This window comes from Phoxinus phoxinus (assembly GCF_949152265.1).
Source record: "Phoxinus phoxinus genome assembly, chromosome: 22".
Classification (NCBI taxonomy): Eukaryota; Metazoa; Chordata; class Actinopteri; order Cypriniformes; family Leuciscidae; genus Phoxinus; species Phoxinus phoxinus.
The window spans coordinates 117,997-135,584 of record NC_136897.1 but is presented as its reverse complement, the minus strand read 5'-3'; the positions used below and the strand labels follow the sequence as shown (position 1 = coordinate 135,584).

The 17,588-nt window shown below is 47.4% G+C and overlaps 1 protein-coding gene across 2 annotated transcripts in view; it reads left to right on the top strand.

Moving 5' to 3' along the window:
- Positions 1–17,588, top strand: part of mettl1 (methyltransferase 1, tRNA methylguanosine) — a 62,802-nt gene that overhangs the window by 28,375 nt on the left and 16,839 nt on the right. For both annotated transcript variants that reach the window (XM_079598187.1, XM_079598186.1), the window contains one exon: positions 6,421–6,534. In XM_079598187.1, coding sequence (XP_079454313.1) covers positions 6,421–6,534 — 114 coding nt within the window. The remainder of the gene's footprint in view (positions 1–6,420; positions 6,535–17,588) is intronic.

The window sequence follows — 17,588 nt, the reverse complement described above, 5'->3', positions numbered from 1 at the left end:
GCCTACGAGCCGAGCCCTACGAGCCGAGGCCTACGAGCCGAGGCCTACGAGCCGAGGCCTACGAGCCGAGCCCTACGAGCCGAGCCCTACGAGCCGAGGCCTACGAGCCGAGCCCTACGACCCGAGCCCTACGAGCCGAGGCCTACGAGCCGAGGCCTACGAGCCGAGCCCTACGAGCCGAGCCCTACGAGCCGAGCCCTACGAGCCGAGGCCTACGAGCCGAGCCCTACGAGCCGAGGCCTACGAGCCGAGCCCTACGAGCCGTGGTCTACGAGCCGAGCCCTACGAGCCGTGGTCTACGAGCCGAGGCCTACGAGCCGAGGCCTACGAGCCGAGGCCTACGAGCCGAGGCCTACGAGCCGAGCCCTACGAGCCGAGCCCTACGAGCCGAGGCCTACGAGCCGAGCCCTACGAGCCGAGGCCTACGAGCCAAGCCCTACGAGCCGAGGCCTACGAGCCGAGCCCTACGAGCCGAGGTCTACGAGCCGAGGTCTACGAGCCGAGCCCTACGAGCCGAGGTCTACGAGCCGAGCCCTACGAGCCGAGCCCTACGAGCCGAGGTCTACGAGCCGAGGTCTACGAGCCGAGCCCTACGAGCCGAGGCCTAAGAGCCGAGGTCTACGAGCCGAGGTCTACGAGCCGAGCCCTACGAGCCGAGGTCTACGAGCCGAGGTCTACGAGCCGAGCCCTACGAGCCGAGAGATGGAGCTGCATTACCCCACTGCACCCCACGCTTCACACCACTGCACCCCACACTTTACCCCACTGCATCCCACACTTTACACCACTGCATCCCACGCTTTACACCACTGCATCCCACACTTCACACCAGTACATCCCACACTTTACACCACTGCATCCCACACTTCACACCAGTACATCCCACACTTCACACCACTGCATCCCACGCTTCACACCACTGCACCCCACACTTCACACCACTGCACCCCACGCTTTACACCACTGCATCCCACGCTTCACACCACTGCATCCCACACTTCACACCACTGCACCCCACGCTTTACACCACTGCATCCCACGCTTCACACCAGTACATCCCACACTTCACACCACTGCATCCCACGCTTCACACCAGTACATCCCACACTTCACACCACTGCATCCCACGCTTCACACCACTGCACCCCACGCTTTACACCACTGCATCCCACGCTTCACACCACTGCACCCCACACTTCACACCACTGCACCCCACGCTTCACACCAGTACATCCCACACTTCACACCACTGCATCCCACGCTTCACACCAGTACATCCCACACTTCACACCACTGCATCCCACGCTTCACACCACTGCACCCCACGCTTTACACCACTGCATCCCACGCTTCACACCACTGCACCCCACGCTTTACACCACTGCACCCCACGCTTTACACCACTGCATCCCACACTTCACACCACTGCACCCCACGCTTTACACCACTGCATCCCACGCTTTACACCACTGCATCCCACACTTCACACCACTGCACCCCACGCTTTACACCACTGCATCCCACGCTTTACACCACTGCATCCCACACTTCACACCACTGCATCCCACGCTTTACACCACTGCATCCCACGCTTCACACCAGTACATCCCACACTTCACACCACTGCATCCCACGCTTCACACCACTGCACCCCACACTTCACACCACTGCACCCGACGCTTTACACCACTGCATCCCACACTTCACACCACTGCACCCCACGCTTTACACCACTGCATCCCACGCTTCACACCACTGCATCCCACACTTCACACCACTGCATCCCACACTTCACACCACTGCATCCCACACTTCACACCACTGCACCCCACACTTCACACCACTGCATCCCACACTTCACACCACTGCATCCCACACTTCACACCACTGCACCCCACACTTCACACCACTGCACCCCACACTTCACACCAGTACATCCCACACTTCACACCACTGCACCCCACACTTCACACCACTGCATCCCACACTTCACACCACTGCATCCCACACTTCACACCACTGCATCCCACGCTTCACACCACTGCACCCCACACTTCACACCACTGCATCCCACACTTCACACCACTGCATCCCACACTTCACACCACTGCACCCCACGCTTCACACCACTGCACCCCACGCTTCACACCACTGCACCCCACGCTTCACACCACTGCACCCCACGCTTCACACCACTGCACCCCACGCTTTACACCACTGCACCCCACACTTTACACCACTGCACCCCACACTTCACACCACTGCATCCCACACTTCACACCACTGCATCCCACACTTCACACCACTGCACCCCACGCTTCACACCACTGCACCCCACGCTTTACACCACTGCACCCCACGCTTTACACCACTGCACCCCACGCTTCACACCACACTTCACACCAATGCACCCCACGCTTCACACCAGTGCACTCCACGCTTCACACCAGTGCACCCCACGCTTCACACCAGTGCACCCCACGCTTCACACCACACTTCACACCAATGCACCCCACGCTTCACACCACTGCACCCCACGCTTCACACCACTGCACCCCACGCTTTACACCACTGCACCCCACGCTTTACACCACTGCACCCCACACTTCACACCACTGCATCCCACACTTCACACCACTGCACCCCACGCTTCACACCACTGCACCCCACGCTTTACACCACTGCACCCCACACTTCACACCACTGCATCCCACACTTCACACCACTGCATCCCACACTTCACACCACTGCACCCCACGCTTCACACCACTGCACCCCACGCTTTACACCACTGCACCCCACGCTTTACACCACTGCACCCCACGCTTCACACCACACTTCACACCAATGCACCCCACGCTTCACACCAGTGCACTCCACGCTTCACACCAGTGCACCCCACGCTTCACACCAGTGCACCCCACGCTTCACACCACACTTCACACCAATGCACCCCACGCTTCACACCACTGCACCCCACGCTTCACACCACTGCACCCCACGCTTTACACCACTGCACCCCACGCTTTACACCACTGCACCCCACACTTCACACCACTGCATCCCACACTTCACACCACTGCATCCCACACTTCACACCACTGCACCCCACGCTTCACACCACTGCACCCCACGCTTTACACCACTGCACCCCACGCTTTACACCACTGCACCCCACGCTTCACACCACACTTCACACCAATGCACCCCACGCTTCACACCAGTGCACTCCACGCTTCACACCAGTGCACCCCACGCTTCACACCAGTGCACCCCACGCTTCACACCACACTTCACACCAATGCACCCCACGCTTCACACCACTGCACCCCACGCTTCACACCACACTTCACACCAATGCACCCCTCGCTTCACACCAGTGCACTCCACGCTTCACACCAGTGCACCCCACGCTTCACACCACACTTCACACCAATGCACCCCACGCTTTACACCACTGCACCCCACGCTTCACACCACACTTCACACCAGTGCACCCCACGCTTCACACCAGTGCACTCCACGCTTCACACCAGTGCACCCCACGCTTCACACCAGTGCACCCCACGCTTCACACCACACTTCACCCCACGCTTTACACCACTGCACCCCACACTTCACACCAGTGCATCCCACGCTTTACACCAGTGCACCCCACGCTTTACACCACTGCACCCCACGCTTTACACCAGTGCACCCCACGCTTTACACCAGTACATCCCACACTTCACACCAGTGCATCCCACGCTTTACACCAGTGCACCCCACACTTCACACCACTGCACCCCACGCTTTACACCAGTGCACCCCACGCTTTATACCACTGCACCCCACGCTTTACACCAGTGCACCCCACGCTTTACACCAGTGCACCCCACGCTTTACACCACTGCACCCCACGCTTTACACCACTGCACCCCACGCTTTACACCAGTACATCCCACACTTCACACCAGTGCATCCCACGCTTTACACCAGTGAATCCCACACTTCACACCAGTGCACTGCACGCTTTACACCAGTGCACCCCACGCTTCACACCAGTGCACCCCACGCTTTACACCAGTGCACCCCACACTTCACACCACTGCATCCCACGCTTTACACCAGTGCACCCCACACTTCACACCACTGCATCCCGCGCTTTACACCAGTGCACCCCACGCTTTACACCAGTACATCCCACACTTCACACCACTGCATCCCGCGCTTTACACCAGTGCACCCCACGCTTTACACCAGTACATCCCACACTTCACACCACTGCACCCCACGCTTCACACCAGTGCACCCCACGCTTTACACCAGTGCACCCCACGCTTCACACCAGTGCACCCCACGCTTTACACCAGTGCACCCCACACTTCACACCAGTGCACCCCACGCTTTACACCAGTGCACCCCACGCTTTACACCAGTGCACCCCACATTTCACACCAGTGCACCCCACGCTTCACACCACTGCACCCCACGCTTTACACCAGTGCACCCCACACTTCACACCAGTGCACCCCACGCTTTACACCACTGCACCCCACGCTTTACACCAGTGCACCCCACGCTTTACACCAGTGCACCCCACGCTTTACACCAGTACATCCCACACTTCACACCAGTGCATCCCACGCTTTACACCACTGCACCCCACGCTTTACACCACTGCACCCCATGCTTTACACCAGTGCACCCCACGCTTTACCCCACGCTTCACACCAGTGCACCCCACGCTTCACCCCACACTTCACACCAGTGCACCGCACGCTTTACACCTGTGCACCCCACACTTTACACCAGTGCACCCCACACTTCACACCAGTGCACCCAACGCTTCACACCAGTGCACCCCACGCTTTACACCAGTGCACCCCACGCTTTACACCAGTGCACCCCACGCTTTACCCCAGTGCATCCCACGCTTTACACCAGTGCACCCCACGCTTTACCCCAGTGCCCCCCACGCTTTACCCCAGTGCCCCCACGCTTTACCCCACGCTTTACCCCAGTGCATCCCACGCTTTACCCCAGTGCATCCCACGCTTTACACCAGTGCACCCCACGCTTTACCCCACGCTTCACACCAGTGCACCCCACGCTTCACCCCACACTTCACACCAGTGCACCGCACGCTTTACACCAGTGCACCCCACACTTTACACCAGTGCACCCCACGCTTTACACCAGTGCACCCCACGCTTTACCCCAGTGCACCCCACGCTTTACCCCAGTGCATCCCACGCTTTACCCCAGTGCATCCCACGCTTTACACCAGTGCACCCCACGCTTTACCCCAGTGCCCCCACGCTTTACCCCACGCTTTACTCCAGTGCATCCCACGCTTTACCCCAGTGCATCCCACGCTTTACACCAGTGCACCCCACGCTTTACCCCACGCTTCACACCAGTGCACCGCACGCTTTACACCAGTGCACCCCACACTTCACACCAGTGCACCCCACACTTCACACCAGTGCACCCCACGCTTTACACCAGTGCACCCCACGCTTTACCCCAGTGCATCCCACGCTTTACCCCAGTGCATCCCACGCTTTACCCCAGTGCCCCCACGCTTTACCCCAGTGCATCCCACGCTTTACCCCAGTGCCCCCCACGCTTTACCCCAGTGCCCCCACGCTTTACCCCACGCTTTACCCCAGTGCATCCCACGCTTTACCCCACGCTTTACCCCAGTGCATCCCACGCTTTACCCCAGTGCATCCCACGCTTTACACCAGTGCACCCCACGCTTTACCCCACGCTTCACACCAGTGCATCCCACCCAACTTGCATTTTGAAACCCGTTTGCACTTTCAGGCCACCAAAACGCTGTTGTCGTGTAAATGAACGACCTAAACGCATGAAAAGTCTTTCGGCTTTAGTTGAAAATGGTGTTGTGTAAACTGCCTATAAAACTTGAATAAACAAAACCAGGATTGATTGACTTAATATGATATAAGCTAAAAAGGGCATTTGACAAAGGACTAAAGCTAAATTAAAAAGTAGCTGACAAAATTAACACTACATAGAAGACAGCTAGCTATAGGACTCAGTCGGAGATCACAACATGTTTCAGAGTTTGAGCGTTTCCTCCTCCAGAGCACAAGGTGGCGCTGCAGTTATGCAGTAGTTCAGCTTATTCGTTTCTGACTTCTTCTACAGCAACGAGATAATTTAACGTGACAAAAGGCTCCATCCCAGTTTCTTCTCGAGCACAGCGCTGTAGACAAGATTTCTTGATTTTAACCATTTTAAATTATGAGAAGTTTGTAGTTTTAAGAAACACTTTTAAAATTGCTGAATTACAATCTACTGTCACTAATACTGCCATAGAAAGATTTGGTTAAAATAGTAAGAATATGATACTGTACAATTCTACAAATCACAGGTTACATTTTGCTGTCATTTGTTTCTGTTTTTTTGCAGCTCAGTAAGATGTTCTTTCTCTTTCCGGATCCACACTTCAAGAAAACCAAACACAAGTGGCGCATCATTAGCCCTACGCTACTGGCGGAGTACGCGTACACACTCCGGGTCGGGGTAAGAGCGCTTTACTCTTTATGAGCCGTTCAAAACAAACCAATGCATGATGTTCAGTGCAAGGAGATTAATTGCTAGAACATTTATCACTAGTTCAAATCCTCCATGACGACCTGAAAGGCCAGAACTCTTCCAGCTTTAGGAGACGCCGTATAGTTTTTGATGTGTAAATCTACTTCAAGAGAGACTTTTTATTTATTAGCTTTACCTTCATGTTATTCATATGGGATTAGAGATGGTGTGTGTGTGTGTGTAACAGCACTGAGGGAGGTAGATGAGAGCAGAACAATGCCAGGCTTGTATTTGTGAATGTGGGTTATTAAAACAGACTGACTGCACATTCAGCACTCGTGTGTGTGTGTGTGTGTGTGTGTTGTTCCCTGCTGGAGGCGAGGAAACATCTGGATAGGCCAGAGAAAGAGAGAAAACCCGTCTTAAAGGGGTCATCGGATGCAAAAATCACCTTTGCATATAAATAGGTATTTGCAGTGTGTGGACAACCACCATATAATGAAAAAAAATTTATTCACTCAATTTTTTTTCATTATTCTTATAAAGTCTAAACACTCAATAATCAAGCCGTTTGTATTGTCTGAGCAATATGTCATATGTTGGGGGGTGAGTAGTTGCTCATTATCATTTAAAGAGACATGCACCGAAAAGTCGCAGTGAACAGCTGTTTTTGAGGAGGTAAAGGGTGTTGTTTTACACAACCATTGAGGAACTTTAACCAAAGTATACTTCAAACTTAACATGAAGACCTTAAGAATCATACCAACGTGTGGAAAATGTGCATCCAATTGCCCCTTTTAAGGAGTGTATGTGTAGATTTGTCTACAGTGAAGATGTGAGGACGAAGGTTAGATGAGGTGATGATACAGCTCAACTACAGCAACACAGTAACAATAGAGATTAATGTAAACGCTTGCCACGTCGTCTTCATTCCAGGCACATGTTAGTGAGAGTGAACGGCTACTGAAGTCCCTTTGATACTTCTGAGAATCTTATCTTCCAATTATTCTATCTGCACGGTCTACAGAGTAAACGCCAATGACATGCGATAAGACCAATGTTTGCTGTCCTGCTTTCGACTCGCTCTGTCAGGGAAATCTGGTACAGTTCAAAGTGTGTAAGGCAAGACCACTGCATTGATTTCCATGTAAACTGTGCTGGACTGGAGATGTGAAGGTGTGTGTGACACACGCACTCTCTTCATTCATGACTACTGGTTTTGACACTCACCAAATTAATCTGTGGTTGTGATGAATAAATGTGTATTGTGTAGCGGTCGACCTATTGTTTTTTGATTGCCGATGCGATATCTTCGAGAGCAGGGTGGCCGATATTTATATATATATATTAACACTTTATATTTAATTTAATCAATATTTAATAAATTAGAAATAAATTAGAAAACAAATCTTTAAAATAAATATGATTATACTAGATGGCAACTTATTGAATCTGCAATCCTATTACAGTATTTTTCACAAATAAAGTAATTGTTTAAAAACATGAATATGTGAATAAAAAGGAAGTAAACACTGTAGCAGGGCACTCTGTAATCTGGTCATTTCCTGCGCACTGGTAATCATATTTTTTTCAAATAAAGACAAGGTAACGCTATACAGCACACAGTGAAAACGATATGAATATGACACCGTGGGCAATTGGATATAGCACAGCATTTTGTAAAATGAAGGATTTAAAGGGGTGATAGAATGCAAAACCAAGTTTGCCTGGGCATAGTTGAAGATCAGCAGCTCGTGGGTAAAATGGCCATTCACACAATCTCAAAATCCTATGTCACCTCCTTAATATGAAGATCTCAAAACTTTAAACTGCAGCTGGAAAACGCTCGGATCTCAAAGCATCTCAGATGTGACGTAACACTTGGATCTCCTTACTCGGACCTGGTCTGTACCTTTGTTACGCCCCTTGCATAAATTTGCATACACAAGCACACTTTCTGGGCCCGGGAATATCAATGGTGGTCAGACACAGTTTAGCCGTAATGACCAGATCTCGTGGTGGTTAAAGCGGTGCCTGGAAATGTATATGGGGCAAACTGCGCCGTTTGTCTAAGACGTTTTAAACTGGGTACAATGGGAATCAAGGTATTTGAAAAATAATTTTCTCCTTCAAAGGAACTGTATTTCTCTCTCTGGCCGCTGTCAATTTTGATTTCTCGGGGGCTGTTTACACTGGCCACTTCATGTGTAACCCGATCGCTCACACCACTTCAGGAGGAGATCTGGGCCGCGTTCCAGAGCAACTGGACAAGTGTAAACGCATCTGGGTGTTGAACCCACATATGTAAATTGTACTCCTCCCAACAATGCTATAAAATAAGCGTGAGAGCGTGTTATATGTCATGTTATAGTCCGATATGACTATACGACGCTACTGCAGAGCAGATGATGAGATGATGATGAGATGATGATGATGAGATGATGATGAGATGATGATGAGATGATGATGAGATGATGATGAGATGATGATGAGATGATGATGAGATGATGATGAGATGATGATGAGATGATGAGATAATGAGGAGCAGATGATGACATGATGATGATGATGAGATGATGAGCAGATGATGAGAGGATGATGAGCAGATGATGAGAGGATGATGAGCAGATGATGAGAGGATGATGAGATGATGATGAGCAGATGATGAGATGATGATGAGCAGATGATGAGATGATGAGCAGATGATGATGAGCAGATGATGAGATGATGATGAGCAGATGATGAGAGGATGATGACATGATGATGATGATGAGATGATGAGCAGATGATGAGAGGATGATGAGCAGATGATGAGAGGATGATGAGATGATGATGAGCAGATGATGAGATGATGATGAGCAGATGATGAGCAGATGATGATGAGATGATGATGAGCAGATGATGAGATGATGAGCAGATGATGATGAGATGATGATGAGCAGATGATGAGATGATGAGCAGATGATGATGAGCAGATGATGAGCAGATGATGAGATGATGATGAGCAGATGATGAGAGGATGATGACATGATGATGATGAGATGATGAGCAGATGATGAGAGGATGATGAGATGATGATGAGCAGATGATGAGATGATGAGCAGATGATGATGAGCAAATGATGAGCAGATGATGAGATGATGAGCAGATGATGATGAGCAGATGATGAGAGGATGATGAGATGATGATGAGCAGATGATGATGAGCAGATGAGGAGCAGATGATGAGAGGATGATGAGAGGATGATGAGATGATGATGAGCAGATGAGGAGCAGATGATGAGATGATGATGAGATGATGATGAGCAGATGATGATGAGCAGATGATGAGATGATGATGAGATGATGATGAGCAGATGATGAGAGGATGATGAGATGATGATGAGCAGATGATGATGAGACGATGATGAGCAGATGATGAGAGGATGATGAGATGATGACCAGATGATGAGATGATGATGAGCAGATGATGAGAGGATGATGAGATGATGATGAGCAGATGATGAGATGATGATGAGCAGATGATGAGATGATGATGAGCAGATGAGGAGCAGATGAGGAGCAGATGATGAGCAGATGATGAGCAGATGATGAGCAGATGATGAGCAGATGATGAGCAGATGATGAGCAGATGATGAGATGATGATGAGCAGATGATGAGATGATGATGAGCAGATGATGAGATGATGATGAGGAGCAGATGATGAGCAGATGATGAGCAGATGATGAGGAGCAGATGATGAGATGATGATGAGATGATGATGAGCAGATGAGGAGCAGATGATGAGAGGATGATGAGATGATGATGAGCAGATGATGATGAGACGATGATGAGCAGATGATGAGATGATGACCAGATGATGAGATGATGATGAGCAGATGATGAGAGGATGATGAGAGGATGATGAGATGATGATGAGCAGATGATGAGATGATGATGAGCAGATGATGAGATGATGATGAGCAGATGAGGAGCAGATGAGGAGCAGATGAGGAGCAGATGATGAGCAGATGATGAGCAGATGATGAGCAGATGATGAGGAGCAGATGATGAGCAGATGATGAGCAGATGATGAGGAGCAGATGATGAGATGATGATGAGATGATGATGAGCAGATGAGGAGCAGATGATGAGAGGATGATGAGATGATGATGAGCAGATGATGATGAGACGATGATGAGCAGATGATGAGAGGATGATGAGATGATGATGAGCAGATGATGAGATGATGATGAGCAGATGATGAGATGATGATGAGCAGATGAGGAGCAGATGAGGAGCAGATGATGAGCAGATGATGAGCAGATGATGAGCAGATGATGAGCAGATGATGAGCAGATGATGAGCAGATGATGAGATGATGATGAGCAGATGATGAGATGATGATGAGCAGATGATGAGATGATGATGAGCAGATGATGAGATGATGATGAGCAGATGATGAGATGATGATGAGCAGATGATGAGATGATGATGAGCAGATGAGGAGCAGATGAGGAGCAGATGAGGAGCAGATGATGAGCAGATGATGAGCAGATGATGAGCAGATGATGAGATGATGAGCAGATGATGATGAGCAGATGATGATGAGCAGATGATGATGAGCAGATGATGATGAGCAGATGATGAGATGATGATGAGAGGATGATGAGATGATGATGAGCAGATGATGAGAGGATGATGAGCTGATGAGATGATGATGAGACGATGATGAGCAGATGATGAGAGGATGATGAGATGATGACCAGATGATGAGATGATGATGAGCAGATGATGAGATGATGATGAGCAGATGATGAGATGATGATGAGCAGATGATGAGATGATGATGAGCAGATGATGAGATGATGATGAGCAGATGATGATGAGCAGATGATGATGAGCAGATGATGAGATGATGATGAGAGGATGATGAGATGATGATGAGCAGATGATGAGAGGATGATGAGATGATGATGAGATGATGATGAGACTATGATGAGCAGATGATGAGAGGATGATGAGATGATGACCAGATGATGAGATGATGATGAGCAGATGATGAGATGATGATGAGCAGATGATGAGATGATGATGAGCAGATGATGAGATGATGATGAGCAGATGATGAGATGATGATGAGCAGATGATGAGATGATGATGAGCAGATGAGGAGCAGATGAGGAGCAGATGATGAGCAGATGATGAGCAGATGATGAGCAGATGATGAGCAGATGATGAGCAGATGATGAGCAGATGATGATGAGCAGATGATGATGAGCAGATGATGAGATGATGATGAGAGGATGATGAGATGATGATGAGCAGATGATGAGAGGATGATGAGATGATGATGAGCAGATGATGATGAGACGATGATGAGCAGATGATGAGAGGATGATGAGATGATGAGCAGATAATGAGCAGATGATGAGCAGATGATGAGAGGATGATGAGATGATGATGAGCAGATGATATGATGATGAGCAGATGATGAGAGGATGATGAGCAGATGATGAGCAGATGATGAGCAGATGATGAGATGATGAGCAGATGATGATGAGCAGATGATGATGAGCAGATGATGAGATGATGATGAGATGATGAGATGATGATGAGCAGATGATGAGATGATGATGAGCAGATGATGAGATGATGATGAGCAGATGATGAGATGATGATGAGCAGATGATGAGCAGATAATGAGCAGATGATGAGATGATGATGAGCAGATGATGAGATGATGAGCAGATGATGAGATGATGATGAGCAGATGATGAGATGATGAGATGATGATGAGGAGATGATGAGATGATGAGCAGATGATGAGCAGATGATGAGATGATGAGATGATGATGAGCAGATGATGAGCAGATGATGAGATGATGATGGGCAGATGATGAGAGGATGATGAGATGATGATGGGCAGATGATGAGAGGATGATGAGATGATGAGCAGATGATGAGATGATGATGAGCAGATGATGAGATGATGATGAGCAGATGATGAGATGATGATGAGCAGATGATGAGATGATGATGAGCAGATGATGAGATGATGATGAGCAGATGATGAGATGATGATGAGCAGATGATGAGCAGATAATGAGCAGATGATGAGATGATGATGAGCAGATGATGAGATGATGAGCAGATGATGAGATGATGATGAGCAGATGATGAGATGATGAGATGATGATGAGGAGATGATGAGATGATGAGCAGATGATGAGCAGATGATGAGATGATGAGATGATGATGAGGAGATGATGAGATGATGAGCAGATGATGAGCAGATGATGAGATGATGAGATGATGATGAGCAGATGATGAGATGATGATGAGCAGATGATGAGCAGATGATGAGATGATGATGAGCAGATGATGAGATGATGATGAGCAGATGATGAGCAGATGATGAGATGATGATGAGCAGATGATGAGATGATGATGAGCAGATGATGAGATGATGAGCAGATGATGAGATGATGATGAGCAGATGATGAGATGTTGATGAGATGATGATGAGATGATGAGCAGATGATGATGAGCAGATGATGAGATGATGATGAGCAGATGATGAGATGATGATGAGCAGATAATGAGCAGATGATGAGAAGATGATGAGCAGATGATGAGATGATGATGAGCAGATGATGAGATGATGATGAGCAGATGATGATGAGATGATGAGCAGATGATGATGAGCAGATGATGAGATGATGATGAGCAGATGATGAGATGATGATGAGCAGATGATGAGAAGATGATGAGCAGATGATGAGATGATGATGATGAGCAGATGATGAGATGATGACCAGATGATGAGCAGATGATGATGAGCAGATGATGAGATGATGATGATGAGCAGATGATGATGAGCAGATGATGAGATGATGATGATGAGCAGATGATGAGATGATGAGCAGATGATGAGATGATGAGCAGATGATGACCAGATGATGACCTGGGGCCTGTACCATGAAGGTAGCTGAACAAACTCGGAGTTAAAGGATTAGTTTTGAGTTGACAAAACCAAACCGATGCAATCAGGCTTTATTGGTACCATGACGCAGCTCATCAACTTTCTCTGTCAACTCAGGCTTTGATCTTAAGTTATGCTTAATCCACGAGCGCGTGCACATGCCAAAGTGACGTTGGCATCGAACAACCAATCGCGTTCGATATGGATAGAGCGAGAGCGATACATTTTTTCCGCGGAGGAGCAAGAGATAATCATTCAGAATTACGATTAATTTAAATATGTATTACAAGCTCGAAACAATACGGTCTCTGCTGCCAAAGCAAGAGAAGACTGTTGGAGAAAGATTGCTGATTGCGTTAATGTGTAAGCTAAACAAATACGTTCTATATTCATGTAAAATTATGTAGGCTATAGGCTATGAATGTATGTGTGTGTGAAATATAGCCTATATTTTTATAATATATAAACACTGCGCATGTATATACTAATAAAGATTAATATTCACTTATTTGTAGATGCAACTCCAAACGTTCTTGGCAGCAGATAAAGACAAAATATAAAAATATAATTCAAAGTAGTAAGTATTTACACATAACCTTTTATTATTTTTTTGTAAACATTTGATCACAAACACTTCTAGTTCTAGAAAAAAGAGTGAAATTCAGAAAACCAGTGGAGGGCCACTCTTTCCAGAATACACTGAGTTGGGTTACAGGTGCTGTACAATCTGACCCTTGTGCTGGCTCCTCTAAGCAAGTAACACTGGGTACGTGTGCGATACATTACTATTTTAAGTTTTAGATATGGCTGACTGTATGTTCTGCAGTAGAGGGAAATGCAGTGTCCCTGTTGAAGCCAGCACACACACACAGTCTCCCACACAGAGGTCAGTATGCAGCAGACAGAACACAGAAACATAACCTGCTTTATAACAGTTATGCTTTATATTGGCCTACTTTTATTTATTAGGGTGGAGGAAATGATGAAGACACTCTGTCTGTGTTCTGAGACAGTTGCTGAGGTGAATGCACTGGGCTTTTTATTAAGGCAAACATTTGAATGTGTGGCATAAAACAGGGACTGGCCCTTACACATCTCAGCTAGACTGCAAGGAGCCTATAGAGCTAGACTGCACACTAAAGGAGCCTGACTGTGAGCTGAGGAGGCTCCACATTTAAAAAAAAAAAAAAAAATTGGAGATCAAACAATTGGATTAAACTGATCTCAGTATGTGAACTTATTTAACCAAGTAACACTTTAGCATGAATATTTATTAATGCAACTTTATCTTGCTCTCTTCTCCTATGACTCTAGGGAATTCATAAGATTAACCGAATAATAATAAAACATATTTTAAAGAATTCTTAACATGTACTGTAGTACATTTGTGAAATTTTTGAAAGAAAAAAAATAGTTCATGTGATGTCACCCTATCAATATATCTTACCCGCAATTTTATAAAAGCCCTCTTTTATGGACATGGTCGATATATGTCCGGGGAACATTATTAATGAAACTATTACTCCTGCAGAGCGAGGACCCCCTTGCGAATAGTTCGACAAACCGCTAAGTTCTGTGCATCACCGATCGTGCAAGTATACCACTTGCAAAAAAACGCAACACAATACCATTTGCGGTACAGTAATGAATTCGACGTGTTAAATTCTTCATGTGCGGCTCAAGAAGTTTGCAAAGATAAGATATTCCTTCTGCAGAAAATCTGTATCTTTCATACAAGTAACTATCAGGAAAGGCAAGGGGATTTTGTCCGGCTAAAAATTATGTCTCTACGATGTGCTCGTCTAACAATTTGTGCTGAGATGTCCACAGGATTTGGAAGAAAATATAAAGCCATTGCAACAGACACTGGGAATTAGTTACGTCACCTATATGTTTCTGTGCTCACAGCTGATTGGTCAAACTTCAGTCTGAGATCTCGAATCCAGAACTTAACCTGCCCCGGAGCAGGTTAGCCGTGCAGCGTAAGATACCATGGCAACGAACACCGATTAAAGCCGAGCTGCTTTCATAGTACCTAAAACCCAGGGTTGGCGGAAACTAAGCTGAAACATAGCTGGCTAGCCACCTAAACCGGCTTCATGGTACAGGCCCCAGATGATGAGATGATGATGAGCAGATGATGATGAGCAGATGATGAGAGGATGATGAGATGATGATGAGATGATGAGATGATGATGAGCAGATGATGAGATGATGAGCAGATGAGGAGATGATGATGAGCTGATGATGAGCTGATAATGAGATGATGATGAGATGATGAGCAGATGATGAGATGATGATGAGCAGAGGATGAGCAGATGATGAGAGGATGAGCAGATGATGAGAGGATGAGCAGATGATGAGAGGATGAGCAGATGATGAGAGGATGAGCAGATGAGGAGAGGATGAGCAGATGATGAGAGGATGAGCAGATGATGAGAGGATGAGCAGATGATGAGAGGATGAGCAGATGATGAGAGGATGAGCAGATGATGAGAGGATGAGCAGATGATGAGAGGATGAGCAGATGAGAGGATGAGGAGATGATGAGCAGATGATGAGAGGATGAGCAGATGATGAGAGGATGAGCAGATGATGAGAGGATGAGCAGATGATGAGAGGATGAGCAGATGATGAGGAGATGATGAGCAGATGATGAGGAGATGATGAGCAGATGATGATGAGGAGATGATGAGCAGATGATGATGAGGAGATGATGAGCAGATGATGATGAGATGATGAGCAGATGATGATGAGCAGATGATGATGAGATGATGATGAGATGATGAGCAGATGATGACCAGATGATGATGAGATGATGAGCAGATGATGAGATGATGATGAGCAGATGATGAGCAGATGATGAGCAAATGATGAGATGGTGATGACCAGATGATGAGCAAATGATGAGCAGATGATGAGATGATGATGAGCAGATGATGAGATGATGATGAGCAGATGATGAGCAGAAGATGAGATGATGATGAGCAGAAGATGAGATGATGAGCAGATGATGATGAGCAGATGATGAGATGATGATGAGATGATGATGAGCAAATGATGAGATGATGAGCAGATGATGATGAGCAAATGATGAGATGATGATGAGATGATGATGAGATGATGAGCAGATGATGAGCAGATGATGAGCAGATGATGAGCAGATGATGAGCAGATGATGAGCAGATGATGAGCAGATGATGAGATGATGATGAGCAGATAATGAGCAGATGATGAGCAGAAGAGCAGATGAGGAGATGATGAGGAGATGATGAGGAGATGAGCAGATGATGAGAAGATGAGGAGATGATGAGGAGCAGATGAGCAGATGATGAGCAGATGAACAGATGAGGAGATGATGAGCAGATGAGGAGATGAGCAGATGAGATGAGGAGATGATGAGGAGCAGATGATGAGATGATGAGGAGATGAACAGATGAGGAGATGATGAGCAGATGAGGAGATGATGAGCAGATGAGGAGATGATGAGCAGATGAGGAGATGATGAGCAGATGAGGAGATGATGAGCAGATGATGAGCAGATGAGGAGATGATGAGCAGATGATGAGCAGATGAGGAGATGATGAGCAGATGATGAGGAGATGAGCAGATGAGGAGATGATGAGCAGATGAGGAGATGATGAGCAGATGATGAGGAGCAGATGAGCAGATGAGATGATGAGTAGCAGATGATGAGATGATGAGGAGATGAACAGATGAGGAGATGATGAGCAGATGAGATGAGGAGATGATGAGCAGATGAGATGAGGAGATGATGAGCAGATGAGGAGATGATGAGGAGATGATGAGCAGATGAGGAGATGATGAGCAGATGAGGAGATGATGAGCAGATGAGGAGATGATGAGGAGATGATGAGCAGATGATGAGCAGATGAGGAGATGATGAGCAGATGAGGAGATGAGCAGATGAGCAGATGATGAGCAGATGAGGAGATGATGAGCAGATGAAGAGGAGATGAGGAGCAGATGATGAGGAGATGAGCAGATGATGAGGAGATGAGCAGATGATGAGGAGATGATGAGCAGATGATGAGGAGCAGATGAGCAGATGAGGAGA